The sequence below is a fragment of the Schistocerca gregaria genome, chromosome 1 (genome assembly GCF_023897955.1).
Source record: "Schistocerca gregaria isolate iqSchGreg1 chromosome 1, iqSchGreg1.2, whole genome shotgun sequence".
In the NCBI taxonomy this organism is placed as follows: Eukaryota; Metazoa; Arthropoda; class Insecta; order Orthoptera; family Acrididae; genus Schistocerca; species Schistocerca gregaria.
Window position 1 is genome coordinate 502959010 of NC_064920.1, and position 19552 is coordinate 502978561.

Here is a 19552-nt window from a genome sequence, read left to right on the forward strand (position 1 = left end):
AAGAAAGAAAAGCAGAAAGGTGGAAGTAGTATATAGAGGTTCTATACAGGGCCAAAGTACTTGAGGACAATATAATGGAAATGGAAGAGGATGTAGATGAAGATGAAATGGGAGATATGATACTGCGTGAAGAGTTTAATAGAGCACTGAAAGACCTGAGTCGAAACAAGGCCCCAGGAGTAGACAACAGTCCATTAGAACTACTGACGACCTTGGGAGAGTTAGTCATGACAAATCTCTACCATTTTGTGAGCAAGATGTATGAGACAGGCGAAATAACCTCAGACTTCAAGAAGAATATAATAATTCCACTCTCAAAGAAAGCAGGTGTTGACAGATGTGAAAATTACTGAACTGTGAGTTTAATAAGTCACGGCTGCAAAATACTAACGCGAATTCTTTACGGATGAATGGAAAAACTGGTAGAAGCTGACCTCTGGAAAGATCAATTTCGATTCCGTGGAAATATTGGGACACGTGAGGCAATACTGACCCTACGACTTATCTTAGAAAATAGATTAAGGAAAGGCAATCGTACATTTCTTAGCATTTGTAGACTTAGAGAAGCTTTTGACAATGTTGACTGGAATACTCTCTTTCAAATTCTGAAGGTGGCAGGGGTAAAATACAGGGAGCGAAAGGCTATTTACAATTTGTACAGAAACCAGGTGGAAGCTATAAGAGTTGATGAGCATGAAAGGGAAGCAGCAGTTGGGAAGGGAGTAAGGCAGAGTTGTAGCCTCTCCCCGATGTTATTCATTCTGCATATTGGGCAAGCAGTAAAGGAAACAAAAGAAAAATTCGGGTAGGTATTAAAATCCATGGAGAAGAAATAAAATCTTTGAGGTTCGCCGATGACATTGTAATTCTGTCAGAGACAGCAGAGGATTTGGAAGAGCAGTTGAACGGAATGGATAGTGTCTTGAAAGAAGGATATAAGATGAACATCAACAAAAGCAAAACAAGGATAATGGAAGTAGTCGAATTAAGTCGTGTGATGCTGAGGGAATTAGATTAGGAAATGAGACACTTAAAGTAGTAAAGGAGTTTTGCTATTTGGGGAGCACCATAACTGATGATGGTCGAAGTAGAGAGGATATAAAATGTAGACTGGCAATGGCAAGGAAAGCGTTTCTTAACATCAAGTATAGATTTAAATGTCAGGAAGACATTTCTGAAAGTATTTGTATGGAGTGTAGCCATGTATGGAAGTGAAACATGAACAATAAATAGTTTGGACAAGAAGAGAATAGAAGCTTTTGAAATGTGGTGCTACAGAAGAATGCTGAAGATTAGATGGGTAGATCACATAACTAATGAGGAAGTATTGAATAGGATTGGGGAGAAGAGAAGTTTGTGGCACAACTTGACCAGAAGAAGGGATCGGTTGGTAGGACATGTTCTGAGGCTTCAAGGGATCACCAATTTAGTATTGGAGGGCAGCATGGAGGGTAAAAATCATAGAGGGAGACCAAGAGATGAATACGCTAAGCAGATTCGGAAGGATGTAGGTTGCAGTAGGTACTGGGAGATGAAGAAGCTTGCACAGGATAGAGTAGCATGGAGAGCTGCATCAAACCAGTCTCAGGACTGAAGACCTCAACAGCAACACACAATAAAATATTTATTGTTCTTCTCCAAATTGTTAGATGTAGCGATAGCATCTTCTCTGCCTGTTTAATTTAATAATGAAAGGTGAATCTATATTATAACATCACCTCTCTTCCTCTCTCCTCGCTTTTGTGTTACTGTGTGAGCACTGCCCCCTCAGGATTTAAAATATATGTGGTAACAGTTATTAGTACATAGATCCTTTGGGCTCAGATGATGATACTGGACTTTCTTTATATTCTAACAATATTTGGATTTTTTGAGACCCTTGCACATTCCATGAGCTTATATTTCTATGAATTGTAATCTTTGGGACTGAAATATACTCTGTACATTACATGCACATTCTACATCTTTTGTGTAGTTCTGACAGAAATAGAACAGTATACAGTAATATTTAGAACTATGACTGTTGATATTTGGAGGGTTTGAAATCTATCAAATAATCATTCACACGCACAGTGAACAATTGCACAGTTGTCTCATTATAAGAAGGAAGGAAGGAAAAGAGGGAGGAAGGTGGAGTTTAATGTCCCGTTGACTTCGTTGTTGTTAGAGATGGACCAAAACCTCTGCTAGGCAATGATTGGTCAGAAAACTACAGAAGAAAAAAGTGCTCCGAGGCACATAAAGAGGAAAGAGTGGCTTGTAGTTAGGACAGCTTCAAATACAATTAGAAACCACAAACTAAAACTGGTTGTGACTGGGAAGTCTGCCAAGCTAAGAACATTCAAGAATGTAACCATGTCAGCTCTTGGGCTGGTTACCTACATACATCAGAATAATACCTGGATGAATCATGAAATGATGAAGAATTGCTTTTTATTCATTTGTACTAGTGTGCAAAAAGTGTTTAGAAGAAAAGGGATTGCCATGCAAAGCTATTTTGACAGTGGTTAATGCATCCTCCTCTTGTAAGAGCTTTAAGGAAAGTAACTGTGAAGTTTGTCGTGTACTGATTCAGTGAGTGTTGGAGGGAGATAAAGTCAGATACAGTTTCTAATTTATGTAGAAAAATTCTACAGGAAAGTAGGCCTAACATATAAACCAAAGATTTTGATGGTGAGGATGATCATCCCTTGTATGATTTAATCAGAAGGTGCCAGGCTGTGAGGAGGCATGAAGAGGCAATAAATGTGGAAATAGTTGAGTGGCTAAATTTAGACAAACAGTGGAAGTTACAGACTCTTCTATAATTCACATGGGTAACACCCCAACGAAGTTTGAGAATGATCAGGCTGAGATTATACGAATGATGAGTCACACTGATGGCTATGCTGCACCTGAGGCTGCCATGCACTGTGTGGAATAACAGCCTGAGACGACACCAACTGACATTCTGCTCTTCAGATGGTGGCTTGATATTGCCACGTGGAAACATTCCAGCTTTACCAAACAAAACACACTTCACTGTTGAGACTCTATCTTAGTAGGAAAGAGAGAGAAAGAGAGAGAGAGAGAGAGAGAGAGAGAGAGAGAGAGAAGAAAGAAGATAACAAAAATCCCTAATTAGTGGATACATGTATTCAGATTCAATTTTGTTGTTACCTTGAAGCTCTGAACTACTTCACCAGTAATAAAATTTCCATTGGACACTGTTTGTGCAGCTTCATAGACTGTGTTAGCACTGCACACATGCTTGTGCTGAACTCTGCTAAAATTTACCAGTTTTCAACCATATGCAAAGTTATATGAAGTACTTCTTTGCTCAGTTACTTCGTATAATATATCCCAATGTACAATCAATTCTTATATACAGCATTTAGGAACTGGGAACATCACTTTTATGTACAGCTTGAGCTCAGACATTAGAATAATAAATGAAATGTTCTGTTGTTATGTCTTCAATAAAATACATTTGGCTGTCAAGACAGAAATGCATGAAGCCTTTAGTGACTACTGTAGCAGAATATTGTCAAATAATCTTTTACAAAGAAATTCTGGTTATTCGTAAAGGATCTTAGTGACACCAAAGTTAGTGTCCACTCCCTAGCGAATAAGACAGAAACTGGAATTGAGGGCAGCAAAGCAAAAACTGTAATGCTTAACTCAATTTTCAAAAGTTCCTTTACAAAGGAAAACCTGGAAGAATTGCCCCAATTCAATCCTAGTACCCTGAAATGAAGAATGAAATGTTAGTGTTAGTGGTGTTGGGAAACAACTAAAATATTTAAAACTGATCAAAGCTCCATGGCCCAATGGAATTCCTATCAAATTCTATACTGAATTTGCATCTGAGTGAACCTCCCTTTAACTTTAATCTATCATAGATACTTTGAACAAAAAACTGTAAGCACAGGTGATACCCGTCTTCCAGAGGGGTAGTATTAGTGAACCACAAAACTGCTGTCCAATGTCCTTGATATTGATTTATAGTAGACTCTTCAAACATATTCTGAGCTCAAACATAATGAGATATCTCAAACAGATTGACCTCTCCCATACCAACGAGCAGGGATTCAGTGAACATCAACCATGTGAAACCCAACTCATACTTTTCTCACTTGACATACTGAAAGCTTGGAATGAAGGCAGTCAGGTGGATGCAGTATTTCTTTATTTTCAAAAAGCATTTGACTGCGTACCACACCTACACTTATTGTCAAAAGGATGATCATATGGGTATCAATTGAAATTTGTGACTAGATTCTAGAATATTGCTCAAGTGTGTGGGATCCAAACCAAATAGGACTAACAGGGGATATTGAACGTATACAGGGAAGGGCAGCACGAATGGTCACAGATATGTTGGACCCACGGGAGAGTATCACAGAATGCTGAAGAAACTGAACTGGCAGATTCTTGAGGATGGAAGTAAAGTATCCCGAGAAAATGTACTAACAAAGGTACAAGCTTTAAATGACTACTCTAGGTATATACTACAGCCTCCTACATATCACTCACATAGGGATCATGAGGACAAGATTAGAATAATTATAGCAGGCCAGAGATATTCAATCACTCATTCTTCCCGTGAATGGAACAGGAAGAAACCCTAATAATTGGTACAATGGGACATATCCTCTGCCATGCACTTCACGATGGTTTGCAGAAGACAATGCAGATGTAGATATAGATTTGTTCTGCTGTGATGTCACATGTCGTCGTCACTTGTGTTCTGTACTCAGTGGCTCATCAAACTATTCCAAACTGAGATCCTGTTTTACAGATGTTACATGAAGCCTACACAGGTACTGCAAGTCATGGCAATACTATGATCGCCATTCCAACTTGAAGACAGGTGATGTCCATCTGCATAAGCAATACTTGCAAAGCAGATGACCAAAACCCACAAACAGGATCCTAATTCTTAACCAGTAAATTATCATATGGTTTCAACTATCATGAGCATCATTCATCAGCTGAGTACTCTGCCAGAGATAAAAGTAGCACCAAAATGAATATCGATAGTCTCATTCCCAAGTTGATTGTGTGTCAGATATCACTTTATTAGAGCTTTGTTTATGAGATTAGATGATGATATTTATTCTTCTGGTTAGGGACTTAAATCAGTCAGCTGCTTAAAAATATGTGATTCCACCTTTTGTTCACTTTACCTGTATAGGTGTACTACCATTGGAAAACTCTTCAGAACTGGAATAATTTATTTAGTTAGTGGTGCATACTGAACTTCAGAAAAAATGGTGGTGTTAACGGATGAAAAGTTAGTGTTTGACTTGCATCCTTGGCAAACATTCATTGCAATACAGTTCTCTGACTGATATGCTTTAATTACTCAGTTCATTGTGTATTTAATATCTTTTCATGAATTATTGCATTGTTAATTGTTTATTACTGATTTAAGTTGCATTAAAACTGAAATGTTAGTGATTGTATTCATTGATTTGCAGAGCCTCACGTTGAAAGGCAAGGATTCCACATCAAAATTCAAAGAGCGGGGTGAAGAGAGTCCAGGTTATAAAAACTTGTTATTATGGATGGTGCGCCTTATTCACGCAGACCCTATGCTGATGCTTAATGTAAGTGTAATTAAAATGACAATTAGATTAGTCTTCAGTGTATGAAATGAAATATGATTAGGCCTAACTAAATATTTGAGGTAAAAGTTCGGTGGATGTTTTCTTGACATTTTATCTGGTTGTCCTTTGGTCTTTGATCCTGTGCTTCCTTCTATTTTCCGAAGCTGCCATGTCCGGTTCGTCAACATCTTTATGATACCTGTTCACACCCAGGAAGCTTCAACTTGTGAGCCTCCTAGCTCCTTATGAGAAACTCTGCTTGTTTTCTAGATTTGTAATTATTTATTATGAAAGTAAAGTTTATTAATAGAATCAAATTTACAGCATGCAATAAAATTTATTGTTCATATGCCATCCTCATTCATAAGTGAACAAACTGCACTTTTGTATATGTCTTAATATTGAAGTTGTGGTGCTGCAAAAGAATGGTGAAAATTAGTAGGGTTAGATAGAATAACTAATGAGAAGGTACTGAATCAAACTGGAGAAAAAATAAATTTTTGGCACAACTTGACTAAAAGCGAGAACTGGTTGACAGGACACATCTTGAGTGTCTTGGTTAATGTAAGCAGGTTCAAATGTATGTAGGTTGCAGTAGTTACAAACTGCAGAAATGAAGAGACCAGCTCAGGATAGATTTGTGTGGAGAGCTGCATCAAACGAGCATTCAGACTGAAGACCACATCATTTAAATAAACTTCCAGTCACAACCATCTTGTTGTTGGCTTGGACCATGAATTTATAAGCCTTGCCATACTTAGGAAATAATATGGTGATTCACAGTTGCATTCTATATCTCAGTTTGACTGCCATTCGAGTTGTTCTGATCATGCTTGTAAATGTTCAGTCAGAAACCAAATTGAAAGGTAAAATTTCCTCATTGTGTTGAGTCTGGTGCTGGTGCTTTCACCATCAGGAAGTAAGACTTTCCCACCTTCTACATCTCATAGATGTTGTCATCTTCGTCAACCACTGATGTGTTCATCTTCATCTGTAACAGGAACCTGATGGGGTTCTATAATCTGGAGCCAGATGCTATTTCTTACAGGATGAAATTTTTGATGAGCCAAAAGTTGTTTGTAGCTGATATAGGTAATTTGAAAGTCCTCATTCCCCTCTTTTCAACAAATGTTTTACTTTTATCAAAAACCTCATATCTCAAACGTTATTCCTATTCAAAATTTTTGTGTTCTAGAAAATTACAATTTTAAAATGTAATTACTTCAGAAACTCAGTACCATAGTTTTACAGCCCTGATTTTTCTGTTCCAAAATATTTAAATTTTTACTAAAATAACTTGTAAGGATGTTAATTATTCCAATGAGAAACTTTCACTTCCTCATAACCTTTTTGGTGGGCTTTGGGAATCCCCTGCACATTCAAATCACCATCATAAAGTAGTATCTATTATTTTACAATTTCTTAGTTATACTGATCTCAGTTAAACAAACACAGCTCTTTGCCTGTTGTACATTTGTGTCATTCAATTTTACTGCCTTTTACGTTAATAACTAACCTACAATAGTCTAGTATTTTTTGAATATATAATTTTCTATATTGCATATGTCTATGAATAGATGTCACACACAAAGCCTGAGTCAGTCAGAAATTAGCAACCCTTATGCAAAGAGTTTATACATCATCACGTAATATTTAGTTCAAGTTACACTATGTAGTCCAGGTGTACCAGTGAAATTGTAAATTTCATGTAATTGTCAGTCAGTCAGTGCTGAACTGTTAAAATGTGAAGCCACTGTGTCCATCAGAGTCATGTAAAGTAAAATGTTAGTCTGCCAGCACTGAACTTCATTAATGTTTGATAATTAGTGTAATTATCAATATGTGTCAAAAAGCGAACATTGTGTGTCAATCAGTATCAATATATCAAAAATCATTCATAGCTGTGTTCTGTATTTTATTTAACAAATGTTCTTCAAGCCCATTAGTAGCAGGAGGCTGAATGAGGAAGATATGTTATGAGGGTGCCAAGATGCAGTTATTGGTCAGTAAACTTACGAGTGTGGTGAGAACAACTTTACACGACAGAAGTGGAAATTCTTCCAAAGTGTACTGCAAATTCTTACCAAGTTGGAAACATAATATTTCATGATCAGCATCAGAAACCATTAGAACCCACAGTAAGGTATCAGTTGCCCATCAATAAATAGAACAAAAAAATTACTAAGGACGATGTAAATAAAACAGAAAGAAACTTCCACATGGGAAAAATATATTAAAAACAAAGATTCCAAGACTTACCAAGCGGGAAAGCGCCGGCAGACAGGCACATGAACAAAACACACAAACACACACACAGAATTACAAGCTTTCGCAACTGGCAGTTGCTTCGTCAGGAAAGAGGGAAGGAGAGGGAAAAATGAAAGGATGTGGGTTTTAAGGGAGAGGGTAAGGAGTCATTCCAATCCCGGGAGCGGAAAGACTTCCCTTAGGGGAAAAAAAGGACAGGTGTACACTCGCACACACACACACATATCCATCCGCACATACACAGACACAAGCAGACATATTTAAAGGCAAAGAGTTAAGGGCAGAGATGTCAGTCGAGGCGGAAGTACAGAGGCAAAGAAGTTGTTGAAAGACAGGTGAGGTATGACCGGCGGCAACTTGAAATTAGCGGAGGTTGAGGCCTGGCGGATATCGAGAAGAGAGGATATACTGAAGGGCGAGTTCCCATCTCCGGAGTTCGGATAGGTTGGTGTTGGTGGGAAGTATCCAGATAACTCTGAAGTTGCCGCCGGTCATACCTCACCTGTCTTTCAACAACTTCTTTGCCTCTGTACTTCCGCCTCGACTGACATCTCTGCCCTTAACTCTTTGCCTTTAAATATGTCTGCTTGTGTCTGTGTATGTGCGGATGGATATGTGTGTGTGTGTGCGAGTGTACACCTGTCCTTTTTTTCCCCTAAGGGAAGTCTTTCCGCTCCCGGGATTGGAATGACTCCTTACCCTCTCCCTTAAAACCCACATCCTTTCATTTTTCCCTCTCCTTCCCTCTTTCCTGACGAAGCAACTGCCAGTTGCGAAAGCTTGTAATTCTGTGTGTGTGTTTGTGTGTTTTGTTCATGTGCCTGTCTGCCGGCGCTTTCCCGCTTGGTAAGTCTTGGAATCTTTGTTTTTAATATAAAAAAATTACTAAGGTAGAGTTCCCTTCCTGAGAGCCACTGTCCTGTTTTCTCAGGAATACTGGCTCATATGAAAAGTGTGATTCATGGTTTATGGACAATAATTAAAACAAATGTTTACTGGGGCAGGTATGAGAGTTTTGTTTGCTTTCATCCTGGGGCTTGAATGACCTGCCCTTCCTTTTTAACAATCCCAAACCCATCCCCAACAAAGAAACTTTGTCCGAAAAGCTAGAAGAGTGTTGTGTACTTTTATATGTCTCAGTTGGCAGTACTAGATGTTTTATTCCCAGAAGGAAAGTACTGCGCAGCAATCCTGTTAAATAATTCTAATAATTTTATAATTTTTCAACCATTTGATGTAAATGTAACAAATGCTATGAAAACCTATTGTAGAATGACATTCCACACACACACACACACACACACACACACACACACATTAGTAGATAAAAATGACATTGTCGAAAACATATACTTCCTTACATTATTGACTTTTAGACTTATAACAAAGCAAGCCACTAAAGCTGTAACTTGCGAATTTTTCTGCCTATGTCATTTTTATCCAGTGATGGTGTAAGTGGATCCATTTACATATCTATTCTGTTTTAACAGAATCAAGGTAAAGCTGGGCATGAGATACAAAGCTCAACTTTAGAACTTATAAATGGCCTTGTGAGTTTAGTGCACCAGCCAACTATGCCTGATGTGGCCCAAGAGGCAATGGAAGCACTGCTTGTTCTTCATCACCCTGAGAAAATTGAAGTTTGGAATCCAGAAGCTCCCATTAATACTTTTTGGGATGTGAGGTGAGTAGAAAAAAAGAGATACAGTATTATGTTCTAGGCTCATAGAAACAACATAGTTTGCTTTCTGGTAGATTGACCAATTGAGCCACCACAAATCGTGAATGAGTAAAATATTGAATTTTATTTCATTGCCATCATTTCTTGTGAACAACATAAAAAATATGTGTCACTAAAATAAGGAAAGAAATGTTTAAATTCCTGGAGCCATTCTCTAGGTTTAAAGCAGTTGGTATTTGTTTTAGTCATAAGCATTGTTTGGCATTTAATCTCAATGAACAGCTGTAATAATATAACAGGAAATTTATGACTGTTTTATACTATATCTTTGAATACTGTTTTGCTGTACCCAGAACAAACCTAATTTATGGAACACAGTACGATATAAGCAACATGTAAGATACAATGTACAGATTGTGTGTAGCCCTGAACAACTGGACAACGGTAACAGGTTACCGAATAGGCCGAGCACCTGTTTGTGATCACTTAAATAATACTGTTTCTTTCATGGGTCACCAGAACATGCCAGAGGGCTGACCCAGGTGGCCTCTATAAGTGGGCCTGTGAACTGTTTAAATGCATGGTTCTGGGAAGCTGCACATGTCATGAGTGAATGTACATCACATCCATACTTAAAAACACTAGGCACAAAAAAATGCATGGCATAGAAAAAAAGCTCTGGGATGGAAAAAGCACTGGTACCAAAAAAAAATCACTGATCTCACAAGGCACTGAGATTGTCAGTCACAGAAAACACCAATGATGGTCTGACGTCCATTTCATCACCCAACGATCGCAGCCAGCAGCAAGTAGGGACGAAGGTAATTGAGAGTTCAGGTTCGCACACTGTGCCACTGCTCATGAGAAGCTGTCGGGCAGGACCAGGGATGGCACCTCATTGAGGTCAACAGTTAGCTTCGGAGGTGTTAGTGGGGTGTTGGAGACAACAGCCGCACAGTTCCCAGCAACAGAGATGGCAGAGGCTATGGCATCAGGTGCAGTGGAGACTCCTCCAGTGATGGCAGTCGAGGAGTGGGGGCAGAGGCAGGAATGCCCACCAGCAATCTGCCAGGCAGTGACCCGTGCTGCGGTGCGAACTGGACCGTCTCAGACACAGGAACAGGCATTTGCGGCAGTGGGGCCAGGGGAGGCAGTGGGCCCTCAGGAATTGATGCAGCCACCACGGAGGCTGTCAACTGTTTTAAAAACTGCTAAAAAACTGTAGGAGGTGAGCTAGCGATGCCAAAAGGCAAGCATCGATGTTGGTTTCGACCAAAAGGTGTATTGACAGCAATAAGACGCCTAGAGTCCTCATCCGAGAGGAGCTGAGGGCACACTTCTGAAAAATCGACGTTGGAAAAGTATTGACCACTGATAATTTTGCAAGCAACTTGTCACGGCGGGGCAAAGGGTATGTATCTATCACGGGCTGTGTATTAATTGTGACACTGAGGTCGCAACAGAGGCAAAGCTCATCTGTAGGCTTTTTAACGATTACTAGTGGTGTAGCCCATTCACTGGAAGAAATAGGTCAAATGGTCTAATTTGGCCTTGTCAGAGTTGTGTGACATGACAGGCACCTGCCACACCTGAAAAAAACAAGGGCAGGCAGACTCTTTCATGGTAATATGGGCCTGAAAAGCAGTAGCACAACTGAGCCCAAAGGAAAACAGAGATTAAAAGTCAGAGCAGAGGGACTCTAGTTGCTGATACAGATCTTGATCTCACACTACATTTACCTCATCAGCAATGGAGAAACCGTAAGCATTAAACTCAAACATCTGCAGTATGGAAGTGATCCAAGGAAAGTGAGGGGGTGAACAACAGATGTGTAAGAGTGTGAACAGAGAACTGATCTAGGATCTGAATCTGCTTTTTATTGTAGCTAACCAACTTCCATGAAACCTGTGTGAGGGGAGGGGAGCCCAAGACCACATACGTTTTTGAATTTACTAAAGTCGCTGAAGTTCCTGTGCCCATTTACATATTTAGCATTTTATTAAATACATGCAAGTCAATAAACAGTTTGTTCGGGGAAACAGTCATTGTAGAGACACTACTGTGTCCTCCCACCAATGCAGTGTGGCCTTTCTTTTGACACCTTTGCAAACAGCCCAATGGTTAGGGCATGCAGCACACACATGTTGGACGGAAGGAGGACACGCAGCCACTGTTTTGATGTGGCCTGTTGCTGCTGTGGCTGTAACTGATGCTCCTGCATGCAATACTAGGTTGAAGGTTGTGCTGCTGCAATGACTTCCCTGTCATCCTGGACACTTGCAGTGTGCCTAAGAGGTTGACTGTGTAACTTCCGATACCTCTCCCCACATAGCAAACTGACTGAGACCTCAAAGGACTGTGCTACATTGAGCACATCTGTACATGTTGGATTCTCACATTGAAGTGCTTTTTTGTGGACTTCCCTATCTGGGGCCAGACGAATAATAATATCACGCACCATGTGATCAGCTTAGGATTCTTTATGGGTATTGGTGACAACTTTACGACAATGGCTCAACCCGTGTAATTCAGCAGTCCAGGCTTTGTAAGATTGGTTTGGGTGTTTCCGACAATGGAAAAATTCTACATGCCTTGCAGTGACAAGCATTCTGTCACAGTAATAGGTTGAGAGAAGCTTGCTCATTTCATCAAAAGATAAGCTGGCCAATTCTTACAAAGATGCAAGATGGCATAACAAGTGATAACTGTGTGGCAAAAGCAGGAAAGAAAGAAAGCTCTACACAGATTTGTATTTCCAATGCAAAAAACGTGGAAATTTTGAAATAACTATGACTTTTAGCAGTTCCAATCTTAAGTTGATTCATTATGTGTCAGAAAGGGTGACAGTTGCACTGATGGGAGAGTAACCTGCCGCAAACATGTAGATGCCACTTGATTGAGAGCGGTGGTGAGAGCCTGATGTTCTTTTGCAAAAGCTTGCTACTGGCAATGATATGTTGGAGTACTTCTTCCATCAAGATGTTTCATGGGTGATGTAGCACTGACACCAACTCATGGAGAAAACGTAACCCTCACTTGTCGCCTTGTTTATTGCAGCAAGAACAAACATGATCTATGGAATGTAATACTGTATAGAGCAACATGTAAGATACAGTGAAGTGCAGATTGTGCTTAACACTGAAGACATTGATTGGATAACAGTAATACAAGTTATAGAATAGACAATCTTTTAAATAATACTGTTTCGTTGGTGGCTCACTGTAGCACACCCGGAGACTAACCCAGGTGGCCTCTATAAGTGGGCTAGTGAACTGTATGGATGTGTCATCTCTGAAATTGCAGACGTCATCAGTGAAGTTCACTTTTGAACATATTCCAGATTTTGCAGTATTAACCAGAGGAAAAATACTGTTACTGCTTCGACAGAGTTAATGTTCATTTACCAGACACAATCTCATCACTGTAAGAAGTTACTTATTGCAGCACAACTCTGCAAGCATCTTCACTGGTAGTGCTACAGTGTGCTTGTTGTCAGCGACTCATAGTTGCTTGTCGAACTCATTTTTAAATTTGTTTTCTTGTTAGGAAAGCTAAAATTGTGCAGACTTTTTTGTATGTGTAACAAACTTGACCTCTAAACATGAGAACTGTTTTGGTTTTATTTTTAAGAACTGTGCTTTCACTATTACACTTTGTCTTTAGAGGCTAACCAGCTTAAAGTACACTTTTCGTAGGTAAAACAATAGATATTAATTTGTATGGCAGTGAAAACTCATGGTATAGTGTAAATACTTTAAAGAGTAAATGTAACAATTCACTGAGTAGTAGAGTTGCTGAGTCATCGAAAAGCACATCAATAAGAGTGAGAATATTGCAACTTTCAGACGAAACCTTTTACAGAATTATAGGCACAAAAGACACACACACACACACACACACACACACACACACACACACACACACACACACACACACACATCTGTATGGCTGCATTCTGCATTACCCTGGCTTTGTGCACATGAGTCCCCTATAACTCAGAAAAAGGATTCATCTGATAGCTAGCAAAGTTCTTGGTAGTTTCCAATAGTCAGTGAGCTATTACTTCAGCTCCTTAAAGTAAAAGAATATAAATTTTATAGATATTAATTTTTATACTGTGATAATGGAGTGTTCAGACTGGAGATAATGTTTGGTGAGTGATACATAAACACACTTAACAGTATGCTGTGAGTACTGAGAAGTTAATGAAATTTTTTATGTTGTTAAAGGTGCCCGTGTGCTACACATCTGTTAGCTACAGATAAATGACAGCCTCTCCCCATTTCTATTTGAAGATATTTGTTTCATACAACTGTAGTATTACTTTCTCTTAACTATATCTTTATCTCAAAGCTGTGTTGTTTTATCCCTACCAGCAGATAATTAATATTACCACTTGATGAGCAGACTACTTATTATTTCATGTTGTAATGTCTTATTCCAACCAAAACTTGATTAGAAGCAAATGATTTTTAATAAATTAGTAATATGTGAGTGTGTAGTTGCAGACACAATTTTAAATAAAATATTTGATAATTTGAAGCTGTATTTGGTGATATTTGCATATTAAACTGTTGAGTTTCTTTTGCTAAATCACTTTAAAGTGTAAAGCATTTCTGTGGTAGTGTTATACTGTTAGCTGTATTACTGAAACCTTGCTTATGAGTAGTAATTTATAATTTTGATTGTGTTTCTGCTAATTTGATTGTGTTTCTGCTATGTATAGTACTGCTTACAATACTTTAAACAAGGTGACAATTTGCTCAATTGCACATCAGAACATAATTAGTATTTTAATCCTTTTCAGTTCACAGGTGTTGTTTTCCATATCTCAGAAACTAATCCAGCATCAGATTATGAATTATACAGATATTTTAAAGTGGCTGCGAGAAATACTAGTTTGCAGAAATGCATTTTTATTACGCCACAAGGACTATGCAAATGTCGGAAGTCAGATCGCTATATGCAAACAAGCACATATTAAATTAGAGGTACAGTACAGTATGGTTGCATTACCTTATGTTGGTGCGCATAACTTTAGTCTGTGGCTTTAAATTGACATTTTGTGTGTTATTATGAATCTAAAGGTAATGCTATCTTTGACCTGTACATTGGTTTGAACACCACAGTGTTTTAATTGCTGTGGTCCTGTTGGGGGTGTCATGTCATCTGTTGTCTCCCTCTGACCTTCGAACTGACATACCCAGCCAGTTTAGGGGGATCTACACTTTAATGTGGCCTCTGAACATCAGTGTAACTCAGCGTTCTCACATTAACAAGCTACTAGAGATGAAAGTAGTGAGATATGACAGATAAAAGCCTAGGACTAGTGCCAACATTGCAAAAGAATTTAGAGGTAGCATATAAGAGTGAAGTTCCTTACAGAAAGAATTCATGCTGTTATTATGCAGCTTTATCCAATTGTGGAATCAGTTTATTTCATAGTGATGCATGGTATTAGTGATGACGGGAGTTTTTATGCAGTGCTTCATAATAAATTTGTATGACACTCATGAAAAAATTTTAGTGTTCAAATTCTTCACTGCTAAAGTCAAAAACTAGCCAGAGGAGGGGAGGCTAACATTTGTTAGGTATGGAGAGGAAACAATTAACAATTGCTGTCTTCTGCGTGACCAACAACCCAGAGGCAGCAAAAAACATGTTACATGAAAGGATCCATTTATACTCAGGAGAAATACCAGCTACGATCAACACTGTGTAATAGGCTGTGGTCAGCAGTAGTTCTGTTACATTTCAAAGTAGTTTTTATTTATTTATTTTTGTACTTTGTGTCTGTGTTTTGCAGCCATTATAGTAGGTACATCAGGAAGGATAGAAAATAATGAAACTTTACTTGTTGTGCATATACAGTGTGTTAGGAAGAATACCTGGTCAAATTTATCATGATTTGGTGGTACACAGGGTGTGAAATTTAGTTCACAGGGATACTACCTCTGGAAGCAACATTGGCCTAACCTGGCTGGACATTAAGTCAAACTGAGCTTGGATATGAGATACAGATATGCCATTTCATCTCTGTGCAAGAGCTCATCAGTCATAGTGGCTGACGAGTGAAAGCATGCCAGTTTCTTGGCAACCCACGACAAGATGTTTTCAGTGGATGAATGATCTGGAGAACATATTGGCATGGGCAACAATCAAATACCGACTTTGTCAGGGCAGGGCAGGACAGCACTGTCAACATGTTATCTTGAATTATCTTGTTGAAAGATAATATCATGAAGATCTTATTAATAGAAATGGCCATCCACTTTAACACATCAGAAATGCAATGCGTGCTGTCCAGATTGCTGGCTTTGTGAATCAGAGGTGATCATGTAACATACTCAACATGATCTCTTACCATCATATCATGTGTTCGGCCTGTATGATGATGACAAATGCCATCTGACAATGTTCATTCTCCTTGGAGCCTCAACACAATGATTCATCCATTTTGAAGCAGTACACATAACCAGGACTCATCTGAAAACATGAAGTGTCATTCCCATGTCCATTGTTGTTGGGCGCACCACTTTTGGCACATCTCTCTCTACTGCCACGCAAGGGAAGCTGTAACAATGGTTGCTCTGCTGACTGTCTGTGATATGCCAGACGTTGTTGCACTGTCTGTCTGGGGAAATATCCTGCTGCAAACATACCCATTTCCTGACTCCTGGTACATGATATAGCTGTACCATCCTGCACAGCTGAACAAATAACATGTTTGTCCAACTTTGGTGTCATTCACCTGGGGTCATTAAAATTGTCATGGCACTGAGTATAACCCTCCTGAACCCATTGATTCCATACTTACATGACAGTTTTGAGACCCTGATCATCACAAGCTGCAATAGCAAAGAACTATAACCTGCAGTCTTGATAGGGCACGATCCTACTGCTGTCAGATTCCCACATAGGCGTTTCTCCTTTTTATGTGAGGCATAACATGGCATTCTCACATATGACTGGAATTAGGAATGAGAATCATGTTGTGTAACTTTTCATTATGTACAGAATGTAGATGGCATTACTCCTGCCTACTTTTGATCTGTTGTGCTGAAATGCTTGTCATTTGCATACCAAAGTACTGCATATTAATACAACTTTTGTTGCATGTTACTTTTATGATGTTGTATTTTTTATGCTCAGCAGTGTTGTATTAGGATATAGCAAATGCTCAGACGTGCCATATATTACAATTTGTCCATAATTATAATGATTTCTGGGCTAAAATTACAGTCTTAGGGGGCCCTTGTTAAAATTACGGAATTTGCTATTTCGTTAATTTTGGTTGTTTGACAGCAGATTACTATGACAAAAGAGGTGTGTGATCTATATTTTACTTTTTTGTTAATATGATTCTGTTTGAAGTGTCACTGTATACTTTCATTTGGCATGCCTGTTACACGTTTTTTTAAGAGTCATGATAAAGTTCAGTTTGTAATTCTTTGGAAATTCCTTTCACTGTGCTTACTGATGATGCAATAACATTTGCATTTTATATTTTGAAAAGCTTAGCTTTGAGATCTAATTTTTAAATTTCCCGCAGTTTTTCTTGTCTTTCTTACTAGGGGTTAAAGACATAAATTTTTACTTTTCAAGCGTTTTATTTAGGCTTCAAATCAAGATTTTTACTGTCGATTTTTTAACAAAAAGTCTGAGCATTGCTGCCCAGGTAATATCCCGCCCTCCAAAGTCTCTAGTCCACATTGTTACTGATAGCTTCTCTCCAAAGTTGGCATCTGTGAGTAGCAATAATTGTTGTAGAAATAATTTATTATACACGAATATGTGCATTGTATGGCCTATTTTAGCTTTCTAGATAAAATGTATAGAACAAATAACTACGGAAATGATCTACAATATTAGCAAAAACATAGATTGCTATTACTGGTAAATGTGGCATGCTGACTTGCAGACAGGCACAACAAAAAGACTGCACACATTTAGCTTTCGGCCAAAGCCTTCTACACTAAAGAAAATACACACTTATTCTCACAAGCAGCACACATCATGCACACATGACCGCCATCTCCAGCAACTCAGACTGGAATGCAGCATTCACGTCAAACAAAAGCAGCAATCTGGATGGAGGCAGGGAAGGGACTGGGATAAAAGTGTGGTGTGTATTGAGGAGGGGTGGGGCTGGGGGGGGGGGGGGGGTAAGCGAGAAGAGCACTATCTGGCATAGAATGTACAGGGACTAGATGGATGCATGACAAGACTGCCAGGCGCAGAGTCAGGAGGCTGTGGAACAGGGAGGTGGGGAAGAGGGGTTGGAAAAGAAGAGGAGCAGGGAAGGGGAAAGACAGGTGGGTGCATTGGCAGAGGGAGCACACAATGAGGATGAGGGGTGTGAATAGGAAGGAGATGAAATGACAGATGGGGTGGAAACTATTGGGTGGAGGGTGTTGGGACAGTAGGTTACCATAGGTTGAGGCTGGGATAATTTCGGGAGTGAAGAATGTGTTGTAAGGATAACTCTCATATGTGCAATTCAGAAATACTGTTAGTGGCGGGGAGGACCAGTTGTCCCGGCTTGGGAAGCAGCCATTGAAATCAAGCACGTTATATTCAGCTGTATGATGTGTCACAGTGTGGCCCACTGTGCTCTTGGCTGAGTGTGATGGTGGTCATTTATCCTGGTGGACTGATGCCTGGCATTCAAACCAACATAATAAGTTGTGCAGTGATTGCAGTAGAGCTGGTATATGACATGGCTGTTTTTACAGGGGTCCCAGCTTCTGATCAGGTAGGTTAAGCCTGTGATAGGATGGGAATAGAAAGTGCTGGATTGTTGGATTGGACAGGTTTTCTGCAGGGATATGATCTCTCTGACAAGGGTTGGGAATTAGGAATGGCATATGGATGGACTAGGATGTTGTGGGTTTTCAGTGGGTGATGGAACACCATTTTAGGAGGATTGGGAAGGATTTTGGGTAGGACACCCTCATTTCAAGGCATGATAATATATAATTGAAGCCCTGACAAAGGATGTGGTTCAGTCGTGCCAGTCCAGGGTAGATGGGTCTTGGGGATGGTAGAAAGATTGGGGGATGTGTGGGGAAATGGCTTCTCCCCCCCCCCCCCCCTCCACACACACACACCCAAACCTTTCATCACCCCCAAGAACCAGCTACAAAGGAGTGCCCCCTTCGTCCCCCAGAACAATTCAACCACATCCTTCATCAGGGCTTTGATTACCTATCATCATGCCCTGAAATGAGCAATATCCTATAGAAGATCCTTCCCAAACCTCCTGAAGTGGTGTTCCATCACCCACCCAATCTCCACAAATGGTTCAAATGGCTCTGAGCACTATGGGACTTAACATCAGTCCCCTACTTAAACCTAACTAACCTAAGGACATCACACACATCCATGCCCGAGGCAGAATTGCAGGACTCGAACCTGAAACCGTAGCAGCAGTGCAGTTCCAGACTGAAGTGCCTAGAACTGTTCAGCCACAGCAGACGGCCAATCTCCACAACATTCTAGTCCATCCCTATGCCACTCTCAATCCAAACTCCTTGTCACAGGGTCATACTCTTGTGGAAGACCCAGGTGCGAGGCGTATCCAATACATTCTCCCAGCTCTCCCTATTCCAACCCTGTCACAGGCTTCTCCTACCCCATCAGAAGCTGGGCCACTTGTGAAAGCAGCCATGTCATATACCAGTTCTACTGCAGTCACTGCAGAGCTTTTTATGTTGATAGGACTGCCAACCAGCTGTCCACCAGGATAAGTGGCCGCCGCCAAACTCAGTCAAGAGCACAGGGGACCACCATGGGACATAACATGAAGCTGAGCATAATAAGTTAGATTTCATAGGCTGCTTCACAACTTGGGTCAGCTGGATCCTCCCCTCCACCACCAGCTTTTCTGAACTGTGCAGATGGGAGTTATTCTTACAACACATTCTCCATTCCCAAAATTATCCTGGCCTCAACCTATGGTAACATATTGTATCCACACTCTCCACACAACAGTTTCTATCTCCTCTGTCAT

At 39.8% G+C, this 19552-nt stretch overlaps 1 protein-coding gene across 6 annotated transcripts in view; it reads left to right on the forward strand.

Annotated features, from left to right (window-relative positions):
* Positions 1-19552, forward strand: part of LOC126354139 (neurofibromin) — a 447919-nt gene that overhangs the window by 102150 nt on the left and 326217 nt on the right. For all 6 annotated transcript variants that reach the window (XM_050003542.1, XM_050003568.1, XM_050003586.1 and 3 more), the window contains exons 11-13: positions 5463-5591; positions 9350-9543; positions 14348-14531. In XM_050003542.1, the coding sequence (XP_049859499.1) occupies positions 5463-5591; positions 9350-9543; positions 14348-14531 (507 nt within the window). The remainder of the gene's footprint in view (positions 1-5462; positions 5592-9349; positions 9544-14347; positions 14532-19552) is intronic.